We start from the raw sequence: 15,642 nt of genomic DNA on the forward strand, positions 1-15,642 counted from the left end.
GACAGAGCAGGGCAAGAGCAGAGGGGAAAGGGCCACTGTGACACGAAAAAGCAGTAACACATCAAAATGGAAACAAAGAAGAAAGTACAGGATTGTCAGAATCATGCAGAGAGAAAGGAAGAAAGCGATAGAGAGGAGGTGAAATGGAGCAGAGCAATAAGAGAGATTGAGGGCATGAAAGTGAGAGATGGAGAGCATAAGATAATGGAGGGAGGGAGAGAAATTGAGAAAGGGACACTGGGGAGCGGGAGCAAAAGTGTGTGAGAGCGAGAGGGAGAGAGCCTGAGAAAGTGTGTACTCAGCTGTGAGATGAGACCTCTGTCTGCCCATGGGGAGAGGCGGTGTGAGAGGAGAGAAGACGAGGGGAGAGGACTCTGCTGTCAGTGAGGGGGAGGAGAGTCTCACACTCTTTCTCTCTCACTCATTCACCCTCTCCCCAGGGCAGTGATCAAATCTGCCTGGCTTTGTGATTCCACCTGGACGACCAGTGGGCTCCATCTTTTTACATCTACATCTGATTCACACTCGTGGTCACAGTGCACTCCTCTAATTCTAACCATGTTTTCTCTCCTTACCTTTTGTCCCTGTGGGAATGCAGGCAGTGGATTGATGGGCAATTCCTCCGCCTCCTTCATGGGGACCTTTCTGGCCAGTAGTCTGGGTTCCCCCCCTTCCCACCCGTCTCACCCTTCCCGGCCGCCCTCCTCGCCCTCCTCACCCTCCTTCCGGGGCGGACCCCACTCCAGCGCCTCACAAATCTGGTTTCCCCATTCGCATGAAGGTACCTCAAATCACACACAAACACATGCCTCTCATCTGACCACATCGTCTGCATGATATTCATGTCTTGGCAGTATCGGGGACAGAGCTTTGCAGGGTGTATTGTTACTCTGATATTGTGTATTTTTAGGCCGTGTTAGGTTTCCACCAAAGCATGGCTTGTAATCATCTAGCAAGAACCAGGCTCCCACCCTTTTATTTGTGCACCGAAATAGGCTGGGGCCCAGCATGATTGGGATGGAGTACAGTGCCATGGTTTCTGGATGGGGACACAGGGTCAAAAGTTCAGCCAAGGAATCTTGCGGTATTCGATTCACGTCAGCAGGAATGTCACTCAAGACTCTCTGAAGCAGCACGCACAATCGCGGGCCAGTAAAAAGTTGCAGTGATTGCAGAGCTTTCAGCTGGTGTCTCCATCACAGCTTAATAGGGTAGTTCCCACCCGATGCTCAGCATTACAAAAACCTATCTACACACACGCACAGTCAGGAATATACAAACACACACTCAGTTCAACACCTCACACTTCTGCTTAGATACAGCCAGGAAGTCAGACAAGGATAAAGTAGAGAGATTAATAGGCTGGGATATTTCAGGAATTCAAATGCTAAGGATGACAGATACATGTAAGACCTATCCAATGCCACCCACTGATATATTAATGCAAGGTCTGCTTTCCTGTAACTCTACTTCTGTCACTTTTAGATTTACACGTTCCTAATCTTTTGCTAATTACACGATGTGATGGCCGCCCAATGGCATCCAGTGAACCGCAGTCTTTGAAGTTGTCGGACTCGTGTTATTTCAGCCCTCTTGTATTTATTTATTTATTTTCTAAGAATAGCCCAGCTGTTAGTCCATGGGGGGACGCTCGAGGGGAGTGTTTATTTGTGGTCACTGATCAGCGGCGCCCCAGTTGCGTGATGTGTGGTTGGGGCTGATCGGGTGCAATGCAGCTGAGATGCGGCCCGTTTTTTTAATGTAATTTTTTGTAGATATATGTTAAAGGGACAGTTCACCAACAAATATATATTTTTTCTCATACCTGTTATGTTGTTAATCTATCTACATTGTTTTAATGTGAGTTGCTGAGTGTTGGAGTAATCAGCCATAGGGTTGTCTGCCATCTCTTTAATTTCGTTGAACTATATGCCACTTGCCTTGTGCTCTAAGTGCCAAAAAATACATTTCACCATACTAGTAAGAAAATTGTTCGGTAAATCACGACAAGGTCTGCAGACTATCTTGAATAATCAGGTCATGATTTCTGGAAAGGCAAGGCAAGGCATTTTTATTTATATAGCGCATTTCATACACGTAGCAATTCAATGTGCTTCACACAAAAACAATGAAAAAATAAAAATATGGAACCGTACACAATTTTAGCAATAATAAAAGTAAAAAGTAAAATAAACAAGGAACATCAACAGCAAAGAGGCAGTTTAAAAGTAAATGAGAGAATAAAAAAAGACATAAGAACATAAACAATGTGCATTAACTGCAGAATGCATCCAAAAAGAGTTTGGTCTTAACTTTTGTTTTGAAAATGGCGATAGTTGGGGCGTTTTCAAGTTCTGGAAAGAGACGTTACTGTTAAATTTTCCCATTTTTTTGGTGCTTTGAGCATGACTTGGATGTATAAAGAGAACTTGATGCAGCATTGGAGTTGGGCCCCATTCATTCCTATGAAAGATTCTCATTGGCACATGAAGCCAAAAAAAACTTGACATCCCAGTATAAAATTACCCGGATCTTCTGTATCTAAAAAACCCAAAGAGTAAGTGAGAACTAGTGTTTCCTTTTAGCCCTGCCTCCCAATCACATGGTCTTGGGCTCCTTTACATGAAGTAGTAAGAAAAATGACTCTGGTTTTGCTATTAACAAACCTTACAACGTTTAACTAAGGGCTATTTAAGTGTTCATGCTGAGAAGTTAATGTACCCCCAAAGAAATATCTAGGCTACATATATCCAATGATTTACAGACTCTCAGTCTCTTTCCCAATGCAAGTCAATGGGAAAAAGTATTTTTGGACTCTGTGTCATCACATGACAAACCCAGAAGTTGTAATTCCATGGTTTGGCCACAATGTCAAATTGGCTAAAATCCCTTTTTCCTTGGGGCTTTGCTTTGAGCACCACAAGCCAAGTGCCATAAAGTTTAATTAAATTCAAGAGAATATGTGCACGTCTTCAGGTGATATCACTCTGAAATTCACACCAAAACAATCTAGGTGGATTATAGTTAAGGGGTAGAAAAAGTTAAGTATTTTTGATTTTGGGGTGAACTGTCCCTTTAAGGCACTGGATGCTTCCCACTGTCTCCCTCCCCTCCCCCTCAGCTTGCTCTCATGTCCTGGCCACCAGCAGTTGAGTCAGTGGACAGCTGTGATAGTGAGAATAGGTGTAGCTCGAGACTTCTTCACATAAACATGTAGACGGGATGAATACATTTGAATGAGATATGGATTCTATCATCGGCTCAGTCAGAGACATTTTCCCTCAAAACTCATTTTGTAAGCATCAGTGTTTCTTTTACCTTATAGTTTCAGGGTTTCATTGTCAAAGATTTTCTTCTTCTGGAAAAGTAGAATAATATTAATAAGAGTGATGATGATAATGCCAAGCCTAATAAAAGTAATGGAGGTGATTATGACTGGGATTATTACTCAGTTGGCAATGGAGGCCATTATCTCTATTGCAGTTTAATTGCATATAACGCACTAAGAGCATGATTGAATCCAGACTGTTCATCAACCACATTCAGCTGTTCCCTCCTCAAGATAATTGCATATTGTCTTTTTCCTGTTTTGCATAAAAAGCAAGTCATCAAAATGAGCGGCACAATTACCCAGACTCTCGCCTCCTCTCTCCGGGTGTCAGCAGAACCCCACCAGCAGCCGAGCAGGCACTGACTCGAGCGTGTGTATGTGTGTGTGTGTGTGTGTGTGTGTGTGTGTGTGTGTGTGTAGGCGCATTAGTGTGTCACTTGTAACCTTAAAGATATTCTCTGGATATTCTTTTCCTTTTTTTTTGCGAGGTGTGTTTTTAAAGTGGCTGTTTGCATGCAAATCCAAGCATAGCAGCTCGAATTTGTATTCAAAGATTACTGTATGATCCTCATGTCTCTGGCATATACCTGTCATGGTGCAGAATGTCTTTGTCTCTGCTATTTTTTCTGACACGTTTGCCACAGATTAAAGAGCTAAAATCTAGCACGTATCAAGCAATAGATAAGAATGATCTCATTAGTCAATCGCTAACCAGCCACTTAGTGTGGATACATACTTTCCTAGTGGACTAAGAGAGCACTGAGCAAGCAGAATAATACATTTAGTTTTTTTAACTGGTTAAGTCTTTTAACAAATTCGTCTTTTTCATACAATAATTGTCACAGGCTTTTGAAATGGAATTATGGTGGAGATAAAAATAAGTCAAATGAAATGCAATAATAATTAGAAAACACCGAAGGCACAATCATTTCTGAATGTTTTATTTTAATAATAGAAAAGGTGTAAAAATGTTTTTTTCAATCTACATTTGCAACAAAATCCGCACAGCCACAGACAATCAAAAGATATATGTGGCTGTTTTTTTTTTATTCCACTAAGTGCAATAGTGCATGAGAAAATAGCAACACATTTTGTTTTTTAAATGCACTGTTTTTCCTGAATGTGAAATTGAATCTGGATTTGCACCAAAAACTAATCACAAGATTCTTGGGCCGAACTTTCCAATAAATTAGAAATGTGTTGACAAGTTTTTGCGATATTTTGCTGACTAACAGAAAAACAAGCCTTAAAACATAAGCTCCTTGGTGGAGATAATAATAATAATAATGTATGGAGACAGATGATAATAATAAACCATGTCTGTGAAAAACAAGCTGACAATCATACATTAGTTTTTCCACGGCCCACACTACAACAAAACATCATGTTCAAATTTGTCCAATTAGGAAAGAGCTTTGAAAGCTCAGTTTCTGGGGTTGGAAGGGAAAATTGGTCGGAAAAAGATGTGTTTTCAACTTAATCCGCATTAGCGCAGACATTAGTGTGGACATGGTCGGAGTATGTTTAGAGAGGGCCAGTTAAGTCATGCATGCAGACCACATTTCTACTGGGAGCATGAGCGACAAACCATTAGCTGAGTGACACGTTAAGCAAACCCATAAATAACATCAGCACATAGCCGTGTTGGTATGGTTGTCTGGAGCTAGATGGCTCTGGCAGAGGGAGTGGGTGAATGTGGTACAGAAAAGTCTTGTGATGACTTTTGTTTAAAGATTTATTGTGTTGGAGAAAAGGAAAGTGTACAGTATATTGTCTTACAAATTCTGGGATATTTATATAAGGTAACAAGAACTAAAACATTAGGCTTTCAGAATGTCATGGTAGCATGGATTAAAGGAGGTTTTTTGCTTCAGATTCTCTCTTCAGATTGATTGCCAAATACAGTCATAGTCTTTGTGTGTACCACACATGGGATTGTCTGTTGTTCATTTGCTGAGTGGAGACGTGGATTCACTGACAGAGAGGGAGAGAGAGAGAGAGAAAAAGAGAGAGAGAGAGGTGGTAGTATATGTGGGTGGATGAAAACGGGGGAAAACAAAACAGTGTAGTGACCGTTTTAATAAATGTAATGTGAAATGTTTTTCATAACACCTGGTAAAATGGATTAGGCCCTCTGAGCTTTTGAAAGATTTATTTTCATGTTTGGAACCGTTATATAAACCCAGAATAACCCCCTCCATGAATCAACTGAGTAGGAAAATTAAAAAAGAAAAATGGATTTAAAAAAAAAAGCTGCAGGCTACTCACAGGCCTGAGGCCAGCTGGCTGCGGTCCAAATGACTTCTTACATTATGCCAAAAACAATCGCAGTCTCATATCTCTGTCAACACATATAGACACACATACGTGCACGCACATACACACAATTTCCTGCACACACCTGTCTAATCCACTTCTGTTTGATACGCCTTTCCAAGCCTATCTTCAGTTGTCCATCTTTCCTCCTGTGAGCAGTTGCTAGCTTTTCCTTTTGTGGGATTTAAGCTGCACCCCCCACCTCTCCTCTCTTCCATACTCCTGCCTCTTTCATTCTCTCTCTCTCTCTTTCTCTCTTGTGCCAGCCTGCATCCCTTCCTTTCAATTAGTCAAACCTGAAGAGATCCACCACAGTACTGCCCCTCCTCCGCTGAACCCCTCCTCCTCCCGTTCCGTGTCTTGATGGTTCTGTCACTTTTTCTCAATTAGCGGACCTGACAGGCAGCTCAGCCTGCTCCTCCTCTCCTCTTGGTCTTCCGCTGCCGTGCTCTCTCTCTGTCCTTCCGTCTCTGAAATGTTACAGCAATTTCCCCAGAGACAACATACAGTTCGGCTATTATGTTATTTTGCCTTTTTAGCAAAAATGAAGAAACCATCAGGAGCAATTGCACGGGCTTGTGTTTTCAGAGCAGGTGTAAGAAGAGTGGGCAGGGATGGAGAGAGGAACGAAACACTCTGTCGTCTGCTTCTAATTCAGCAGGCTTAATTCTTTACTGCCTCTAGGTGCTGTTCTATATCCAGCCCCCTTCTTTGTCCTCCCTGTCGGCCTGCTTCTCTCAACCCACCATGCTGTGAAAAATACCTTCAGAACTTCTGGAAATCCCTCCCTGGGATGCAGCTCTGTTTGTTCTGCCTCTCGCCCCTGCTCCGCCCGTGGAAAGGAGGGCATGCGCTGTGAACTCCCCTCTGTCATTCACTTGCCGATGCTGACTTGTTTATGTGTGTGTGCGAGCGTGTGGAGGGAAAGAGAGCGAGGCTGCTGTGCAGTCAGCAGACTGCACTAAGACCCTGCTCACGTCGCCTGCAGCAGCAGCAGCAGCAGCAGCAGCAGCAGCAGTAGCAGCTTCCCTTGTCCTGGCCAGATTAATGGCTGAATGGGCTCTGCCGTGCCCAGCAGTCCCCCTCTTGCCGCCCCACTGGAGGGCATGCTGAAACTGAGCGGGCTGGCATTATCGGGCACAGCCAGACCACGCTGTGAAAAGGGATTACGCCGTCAATCGTCACGCTCACAAACAACATGCTGCCGCAGAAAAAAAAGCCCCTCTCCCAGCTTGGATAAAGACTGCCAAACAGCTCTCTGCTTTTCTCCCCCCAAAATCAGAGATAAACGTCTTTCTTAAACAAAGCCCCCCCCCCCTCCTCCTCCCACTGTAGATGAATTGGCACAAATGAGTGTGCTTATTAATCATGACAGCGAAGAAGGAGACAGACAAAGAGAAAGAGATAGAGAAATAGGTAAAAGAGAGAAAACGTGAGGGTATATAATTATCACCCCATTGCCCTCCTCAGAAAGTAGCACCTCCTGTGTTATTGCAGGACTGTTTGCCCTCTCTGTGCATTTCATTAATTAAGATGGGAGCATGCGGAGGTTGCTCTGAGACGAGGTCATTAAGCCCACCACAACACTCCTCCCTCCCCAGAGTCGGCTCACAGCACCGGCCCCATTGTTCCACCGGCAGAAAGTGAGACATTCAACACTCGGAGCTCCTGTTAAAACCACAGCGCTCTACACACACACACACACACACACACACACACACACACACAGCCAAATGAACTGCATCTGCGCTTTCCGGGATCAGGTCACACGCTTGCCAACACAAATACGTCTGTCTTTCATTTAGCTTGTAGAGCCATGTTTTCCTCCCTTTATCCCCCTCCTCCTTCCTTCACTCCGTCTGTGAGTTGTGTTTGAAAGTGAGGCTGCTGCAGGGTGAGGCAGGTGCAAAAGCGGGGAAAAGGAGACGTGAAACACCTGAACTTCTCTAGATGACTCAGAGGTCATGGAGGTGGTTGAATGCAGTGCTGGTGGACAGCAGACGCGCTGCCTGAAAAGAAGCACTTACACAGAATGTCTGTCTTTTCCTCCTTCTCGTCCTGACATTAGTTCACTCATGGTGATAATTTATAAAGGTTAGTTTTCTTAAGAGTAGATGGGGAGGACACAAGTTTAATCATAGCTGTATCACATTACTTAATATGCTCAGTAGATAATATCCACTGCAGTTATATAGCACTGTTGTCAGCATAAAAAAAAAAACATTTTTCAAGTTTCAGCACTTTGATTTTATTGTTAAATCTATTTATTGCAATCGTGTGAAATAATTAATTATACAGTTCAATCCACATTCATTGTTTAGATGTTTTAGTTACCCAGTGTCGGTGGAAGTGTGTTGTCATAGTGATTCTTTGTCCGATTATTGCGATGGGCTTTCATCTCGATCCATGTTTTCTCTCTCCTCCACCTTCAAAGTCCTTTGTGTTTTTGAATGTCCCACCGCAAAATGAGTTTTGTGTTCGGTTGTGGTGTAAATGTACTCCAGATGGGCTTGATGCAATAAGCCCAGGTGTACTGGCTTACAGGCCCAACATCCAAATGACCTTTTACCCTTGATGTAGGTCAGTAAAGGTCAGCCGCCCGGCTCGCTCTTCATTGTAAACACAAGCTTCAAATCCGTCCTTATCACTCCATTCAGATGGATAGAGGTGCCAGTGCCAGCTCTGAGAGGGAGATAAAGAAAGAGCCATATGTTTCAAAGACATTTTTCATACATTACAGCAATCCCCAAGCTTGTCTTGTATTGTTTGCATTCTAAACTCAGGCAGGGAAGGCAAACATGACAGGCAGAGCCAGTACTTATTTGCGTATGAACACCACCAGCTGCATTGGACCTGAAGGATTATGCTGGGTTAGTCTGGATAACTGCATCTCGGAGGTTATTGTCCTGTCTTATCAATTCTCTCCCTCTCTCTGCTATCCATCTCAGCAGCTCCGGGGTATCCTCGATTCTCAGGGAGCCTGGCCCACACTTTCCTTCCCATGAGCCACTTGGATCACCATGCCAACAGTGGAGTTCTCTACGGGCAGCACCGTTTCTACGACACACAAAAAGGTGAGGCACAAGATGATTAAAATGTAATCAGACAGAAATAAGACATTTAAATCCAATTTATACAACATAGTATGATGTAATTTGATGGGATATTGATATAAGGACGCCTAGGGACACTATCATGAGAGCCGAATAATCTAATTCTGTCATTGCCTTTTTCCTTTCTTGACTAATGCGTTTGTCTTTACTGGCCTTCCTTTTTCTCAGAGAACTTCTATCTTCGAGGTCTCCCGTCCCAGCCACCTCTCATCTCAGCCAATCACAGTCTGCCGCCAATGTCCAGGGCAGGTTCAGGACACTCTCAGGGGTCCTGCAGCAGAGACAGGGATCCAGGCGTAGGGACGGGTCTACATAAGGGCCTCAAAGAGGGGTCTGTGGAGAGAGGAGTGGTGCCTGTAAAGGACAAGGAGAGGTCCAGTAGCAAACAGGAGGCAAAAGAGAGGCAGCAGCAGCAACAGCACCACAGCCACCAGCCACCCCAGCCCACACACCACCACCATTCCCACTCCCATCAGCAGCACCCACACTATCCACAGCACCCTCTTCCCCTGGAGGAGGTCAACAGTCGGGCCCTGGAGAGGCACAAGGCGTCCCTCACGATGGAGTACAGCAAAGAACACCCTCAGAGTATGGGCAAGCCCCTCAGTGCTTGCTTGCACAATGGAAAGATGCAAAACGGAGATGCAGGAACTGGAGCAGGGGCTAAGGCCTCCATGTCCAGCTGTGGGGGGGAGGGCACAGCCCATGTTGCTATGGGGGGTGGGGGGAGCAGCCAGGGCAGACATATGGGGTCCAGCGGCACTCGCTGTACCAAGGAGGGGGTAAGTGGGGAGATGAGGATCAGTGAACAACCTTCAGACTGTCTAGAAAGGGGTCAGGCACCACTTCACCACTCTCTGTCCTACTCTGTACCCCCACCCTTACACATGGGTCCAGCTGCCGGAGGGGCACACCCCCATCCGCATCCTCATGCTCACCCCCATACACATCCTCACCCAGGGGGCTTCCACTGCCTTCAGCTTCACCCGAGCCACCCGCACCACCCACATCATTCCCACCATACACACCACCATCCAGACTTCTTTTGCCCGCCCCCTCCTGCTCCTCTGGCCAACCCCACCTCACATGAAAGGGGGCCAGCCAATGTGGGGCGAGAACCTAAAGTCACAGGGCCTACATTTGTGCCATCTGTGGCAGGCCTGGGGGACAAATCTAGTGGGCCATTCCAGCTTGGTAACCCCGACTGCCACGGTGTAGGCGGTGGAGGGGGAGGAGGCAATGCCAAGGATAAGGTAATAGAAAAGAATGGAGGTAATGGGCACCATAGTAGTTGGCACAGAAAACAGCAACAACAACAGCAACAACAGCAGCAGCAACAGCAACAACAACAACAACAGCAGCAGCAACAGCAGCAGCAGCAGCACACATACAGAAAGGCAGAGAAGGCTCCAGATTGGATGCAGTCCCACCACCAACACCTCCAGTCCTCGCAGCTTCCTCCACCTCCCCAACTACAACAGCCTCCACATCCCCAACAGCAGCACCAGGTTGTACGTTCACGCAGTGCTGAATGTATCAACAGTGGTGTAGACATGGATGTGTTCAGACCCTCGCTGCCTCAGGGGCCCAAGGCTGGACATTCTGTCCCTCATTCTGTCAACACTTCTCCTTACAGAGACTGTTCCCATCCAGGACCCCAACCTAACTCCTCCCCACTTGGAAGCAAAAGCATGGGTCAACATAGTGGAGCTGGAGCAGCTCATGGTCCTGGAGGTAGCTGCTCCTTACAGAGAGATGGCCAGAAGGTAGCCAGGATACGCCACCAGCAGCATGGCCGACCTGGCCCAGATGCTCCTTCTCCTGCCGAGTTAAACCAGGGGACTAGTCAGGAGCTGAAAAGAAAGATGGACATGTCTCCTTATGGTTACAACAACAGCAGCGGGCAGCACCACCACCAGCAGCCCCCGGTGCCCCCCTGGGCCATGAGGCCTCCCCACCACATGTCACAACCCGAGGAGGAGCAGAGGAAGTCTTACATGGAGTTAGGGAGCACGGGTGGGCAACACTCCCAGCAGCAGCAGCAGCAACAACAACAGCAGCAGCAGCAGCAGCAGCCGGGAATGAGCCTGCCACCTCCTCAGCCTCCCCCTGCACCCCCCCTCAGTCAGCAACAGCAGCAGTCACAGCAGCAACCTGAGCCCCAGGGCCCAACTCAGGGGGAGAGCAGCGCCATGAAAAGCTTACTAAAGTACAGCAACCAGCAACAGCCACTGCTCCTCTCCCAGAAGAGCCCCTTTGGGGGGCTTGGAAGCCTCAAATCAGGTCCTGCTGGGGGAAGCTGTGCCCTGCAGGGCAACAAACAGACTCTACCTTCCAGAAAGGGCCCAACAAACGACAACGAGCGCCCTGATTACAGTGGCCGAGGCCGGGATATGGGGGACACAGGTCACGGGGAAAGTGAGGTGCGCCAGCCACCAGTGGGAATAGCCGTGGCTGTGGCCAGACAAAGGGAGCCACCTTGTCGTTCAGCAGATGGTCACCCCAACAGCCGACAGGGCAGGGTTCATCCCTCAGTGAAAGGTAAGCAGTCTAGGTCACTGCCTCATAAACAGAGGTGTAGAGAAGAAGAGACCATTTTTTCCCTTATCTCTGACCTGTTGATGACCTAGCTGTGAAAATAATTGAAAAAAAAGAGAAAAAAAGCTTGTTTGCAGTTTGTTACAAAATCTGTACAGTGGGGCAAACTAATAAACACTGTCAGTACTCTGTGTCCCTTGTGAGTTGTAGTAGTGTTTTGAGAAATTGTGAGAGACTTGGGAACATGTCCTCACCAGGTGAGAACTAATTGTTAAGCTAATGTTTGTCTCACAGGACCGCCCCGCTCCATGTATCCATCAGATCCCAGCGAAGAGGAGAGGAAGAGAATGAGTGGGGAACAGATAGGTTTGACTTGCTTGGACAGAGAGAGAGATGCATATATCAGGTAAGCCATTGCTCAATACCCATATTGTTATTATATTCAAATATGTGTTATTATTGAAACCTTCAGTGGTCTTCATTTGCCTTTCCCTATTTTTATATCTTCCCTATCCCAGGGATAATAAGGAAAGGGTGGAGTTTGCAAGAATCCACCCCTCCAACAGCTGTCATGGAGACCTCACCTCTCATCTCATGGTCCCAGGCGGGACTTCCCTCCAGTCTGGCCAATTAGGAGATCCTGCTGCACATTCTGCTCACCATCATTGGATGCCAAGAACTGGAAGCCCATCTCTTTGGATGACAGGACACTCTTATGGTAAGAGAATATTAATAGTTTTGGAAAATTAGATTGTATTTGCACATTTTAGTTATGTGACATTTTACTTTGTTACAGATTATGTAAATAAGGTAGTAAATTCCTGCCTTCCCCCTTTATGAAATAGGTTAAAAAAACAGGGTTTCTTATGCTCCATCAACTTACAGGCCATTTATGCTTTTATATGATCGTTCTCAGCAGCAAATATTGAGTTTCCTTTAGTGCTTTTACAACTCAGTGTCATCTCAAATTTGTGCAGAATTCAGCAGCCAGGATTTTATATTATGCTGAAGAGTACATGTCATTTTAGCTAAAGCATCTTTTCATTGGTAACCAGTCAGGTTTAGAGTTTGCTGCTGAGTGTTGGAGAAATCAGCTATAGAGATATCTGCCTTCTCTCAAATATAATACTCAAAGCACCAAAACCTACATTTGAAAAACTCCAGAGCAATGATTCTTTCCAGAAATCATGACCCAGTTACTCAAGATAATCCACAGACCTTGTTGTGAACAGTTTCACGTAACAATTATACTGCAAAGGGAAAAGAAAAAAAAATGTCCTTTTGATTTGGGGGGTGAACTGTCCCTTTTAAGCTATGTCTGGTGTCACAATGTATCTGTAGCAGTATTTTACATAGTTTAGATTTATATACCCATCACACACTGACTGCCTTTCTATAAAGCAGGTATAGGTCATACAGCCCTGCACCAGAATCTGCCGCCAGGTTTTTCTGCAGCCATGTCAGGCCCTCTGCAGCCAGTCCTGCCTCTGCCTCAGGACCCCTCTGCCCAGCTGGTGGTCCTGCCTTCTGAGCCTCCTGCCCATCCTGCAACCCATCACCTGGGTATGCCATAACCTTGCTTCCTCCTCTGTAAAGAAGAGTGTATCTATAAAGCACTTTAAATGTGTATGCGTGCGCAGCCTCACACATGAACATTAGCGTTAACATTAAAAGGACTGTTGGTGGTTCATCAGCAGTCTTCACAGGATCACTTCCTGTGAAGACTGCTGATGAACTTCCCTTTAATGGGCTCATTCACAGAAACACACACCACAATTCAAACATTTCCTGCACGCCACCTGCTCTGCCCAGCAGGAATAGGGCTTTCAACGGGTTAGGGTACTCATCCAAAGCTATACCGCTCTACCCCCCCCATACACACACACACACACACACACACACACACACACACACACACACACACACGCATACACTGAGTACAAAACCAGAGAAGGAGGAAGTGTGAGAGTAAGGGAGAGATCACTTCTCAAAAGTCATTGTAGACACATATTCAGTGAGCAGGCTGTGACATTTAATTAGCTCACACTCTTTGACGGTGCGTTTCCTTCTGTGCACCACGGGAGTTTGAACTGAGAGGAGAAGTGCATCCACAAAAGCTTTCCCACAGGAAACATCCAAGTTATATCTCTAAACAAAGATTTTTGGTGTGTCTTGGAGAAAGGGGGTGGAGGGGTGAGTCAAGGGTGAGAGAATAGCAAATTTATGTTTTTGAGGTTCCGAAAGTGTCAGCCCACATCTTCCCATGTGGGATCTCTGTCATAGCACATCACCCACACCAAGCTGAACTGGACCCTCATGACTTAACGAAAAAGGTTGTCGACCCACAGACATGGGAACTAAGCTTCCTGCTGGGCCCTTTCGCAGACTCTTTTCTGCGATTTGGCTGGGCAGGTGGGACTTTTCGGCTGAAAGTCCACACTGAGTGCTCCGGCGAGACAAATTCCAGCCCAGTATTTTGACCTCTAATCAACCTACAGCCATCATCATCTGTTCTCATTTCATCATTGTCATGGCTTTTTTTTCCAGCATTCCAGCAAATTCTCAAGGCAGTTCTTAAGAGACAGCTTTCTGTTGAGAGCGGGGGAGAGTGTGGGATTGCTGCTGCCTGGGGAGATGTTGTTCTGTGAAGTCAAAAATCTTTTTTTGAAGACATTTGTCTGTCTTTGCATAAAATGTGAATACAATGATATTTAAATGATCCATAATGGTTTCACTGTTTCAAAACTAGTGTGTGGGAGGTAGATGATGACAGGATAAGGATATAGATGTAGACACAATGTTGTATTCTAGTGTGTTGATGTGTATGAATCCAACGAAAAAGGTTGCTGGAGTGTGTATGTGCATGTGTGTGTGTGTATTGTTCTGAGGTAGCCCCCTCCGTCACACACATTCCTCCTCCTTTTTCTCATTAGATGTGATGGAGCAGCCAGGGCTGTGGCCCCCTGTGTATGGCGCCCGGGGCCCACCCTCCCACATGCAGCATCCTGCTGTGTACTCCCGATCCCAGTTTCTACGGCAACAGGAGCTGTACGCTCTCCAGCAGCACCAACAGCTCCAGCATCAGCATCAACATCAGCACCAGAGCCACCAGTCGCAACAACCACAACCACAGTCTCAAACCCAGCAGCAGCAACAGCAGCAGCACAGAGCTGCACATGGCATGGACATGCAACACCATGCCACTCACAATGCACAGGTATTACAAGTCAAAATATGCAAGAAACACAAAATATGTCTATCTATCTATACAAAAGAGAACAAGGCTGAAGTAGAGTGAGTGAGTCAGCTTTTCTCACATGACTGTTTAGTCTATTTTTAACTCTCCGAAAATTTTCTGGGATATGCTGTCCTTCTTCCAGGGATGGAATAAATCACTGAATTCAGGCTGCGGAGAGCAATTATCTTTTTGTGTTAATGACTAGATTGCAAGAAATTGGATATTACATTGCTAATATAGAAATTTACATGCTTGAGATCTTCCTGATTTGTAGGGCCCTTTAGTTAATGTCAGAATGAAAACAACTATTATTTTAATGCCATAGATGCAGAAGAGGCCCGACGAGCCCTCCGTTGAACTAGAGGAACTCATCTCGGAACCGAGAACGTCTAAACCTGCCAAGCCCTACTCGTACAACCCGCCTCAGAGGAACACCTCTCCTCCTGGGGCGTGTGCGGCTCACCTGTCCCCCTGCTGCCAGTCCCCGTCACTACGACCGCATCCCAAAAGCACTCCTTCTACACCCTGCCCTGCTCCCAGCCCTGCTGCAGCAGCCCCACACTCGCCTGCCATCAGCCCTGCTCCTCCTCAGATGCCCAAGGGGGCCGAATCCCAGGAAAAGAGAGGAGAGGGACAGCCCCCACAGGATTACCCACAGTCTCTGGAGCCTGGTAAGCATTAGCTAAAGTGTCAAATATATACAAATGTGCCTGAAATTTTCCAGCTGCCATTGATGCACTGCGGGCCATGGTGTCAATATGAGTTAAACTGATAATATCAGATGAAAACATGCAGTTTGTAATCAGTTTAAGATTGTTATAGATGTTAATCTAAATAACTGACACTGATTTGAGGATATAGTATCACCTTGTTCATGAAACCAGTGTTAATTGGAATAACCACTGGTTGTAAATGATCATTTTTGTCTGTTGATGTTGTGGTAATATGTGTGGGTGGCTCTGTTGGCAAGCCCCTGATTGACTGAACAGCTCAAAGCTGCAGAAAATGGCTGCCGGCTGAGCTGGGGCTTTCAACTCCTGTTGCCTCGGTAATGACTGAGAAACACCTCAGTAGCGGCCCTTGCCTCTCCTCTAGCCCCACAGGCC

At 46.0% G+C, this 15,642-nt stretch overlaps 1 protein-coding gene across 1 annotated transcript in view; it reads left to right on the top strand.

Moving 5' to 3' along the window:
* Window positions 1–15,642, top strand: part of LOC131983042 (BAH and coiled-coil domain-containing protein 1) — a 71,561-nt gene that overhangs the window by 33,475 nt on the left and 22,444 nt on the right. The window contains exons 3-10 of the mRNA XM_059347611.1: window positions 599–781; window positions 8,596–8,721; window positions 8,929–11,301; window positions 11,593–11,704; window positions 11,817–12,016; window positions 12,703–12,861; window positions 14,232–14,515; window positions 14,862–15,207. Of these exons, the coding sequence (XP_059203594.1) occupies window positions 599–781; window positions 8,596–8,721; window positions 8,929–11,301; window positions 11,593–11,704; window positions 11,817–12,016; window positions 12,703–12,861; window positions 14,232–14,515; window positions 14,862–15,207 (3,783 nt within the window). The remainder of the gene's footprint in view (window positions 1–598; window positions 782–8,595; window positions 8,722–8,928; window positions 11,302–11,592; window positions 11,705–11,816; window positions 12,017–12,702; window positions 12,862–14,231; window positions 14,516–14,861; window positions 15,208–15,642) is intronic.

This window comes from Centropristis striata, chromosome 13 (assembly GCF_030273125.1).
Source record: "Centropristis striata isolate RG_2023a ecotype Rhode Island chromosome 13, C.striata_1.0, whole genome shotgun sequence".
NCBI lineage: Eukaryota > Metazoa > Chordata > Actinopteri > Perciformes > Serranidae > Centropristis > Centropristis striata.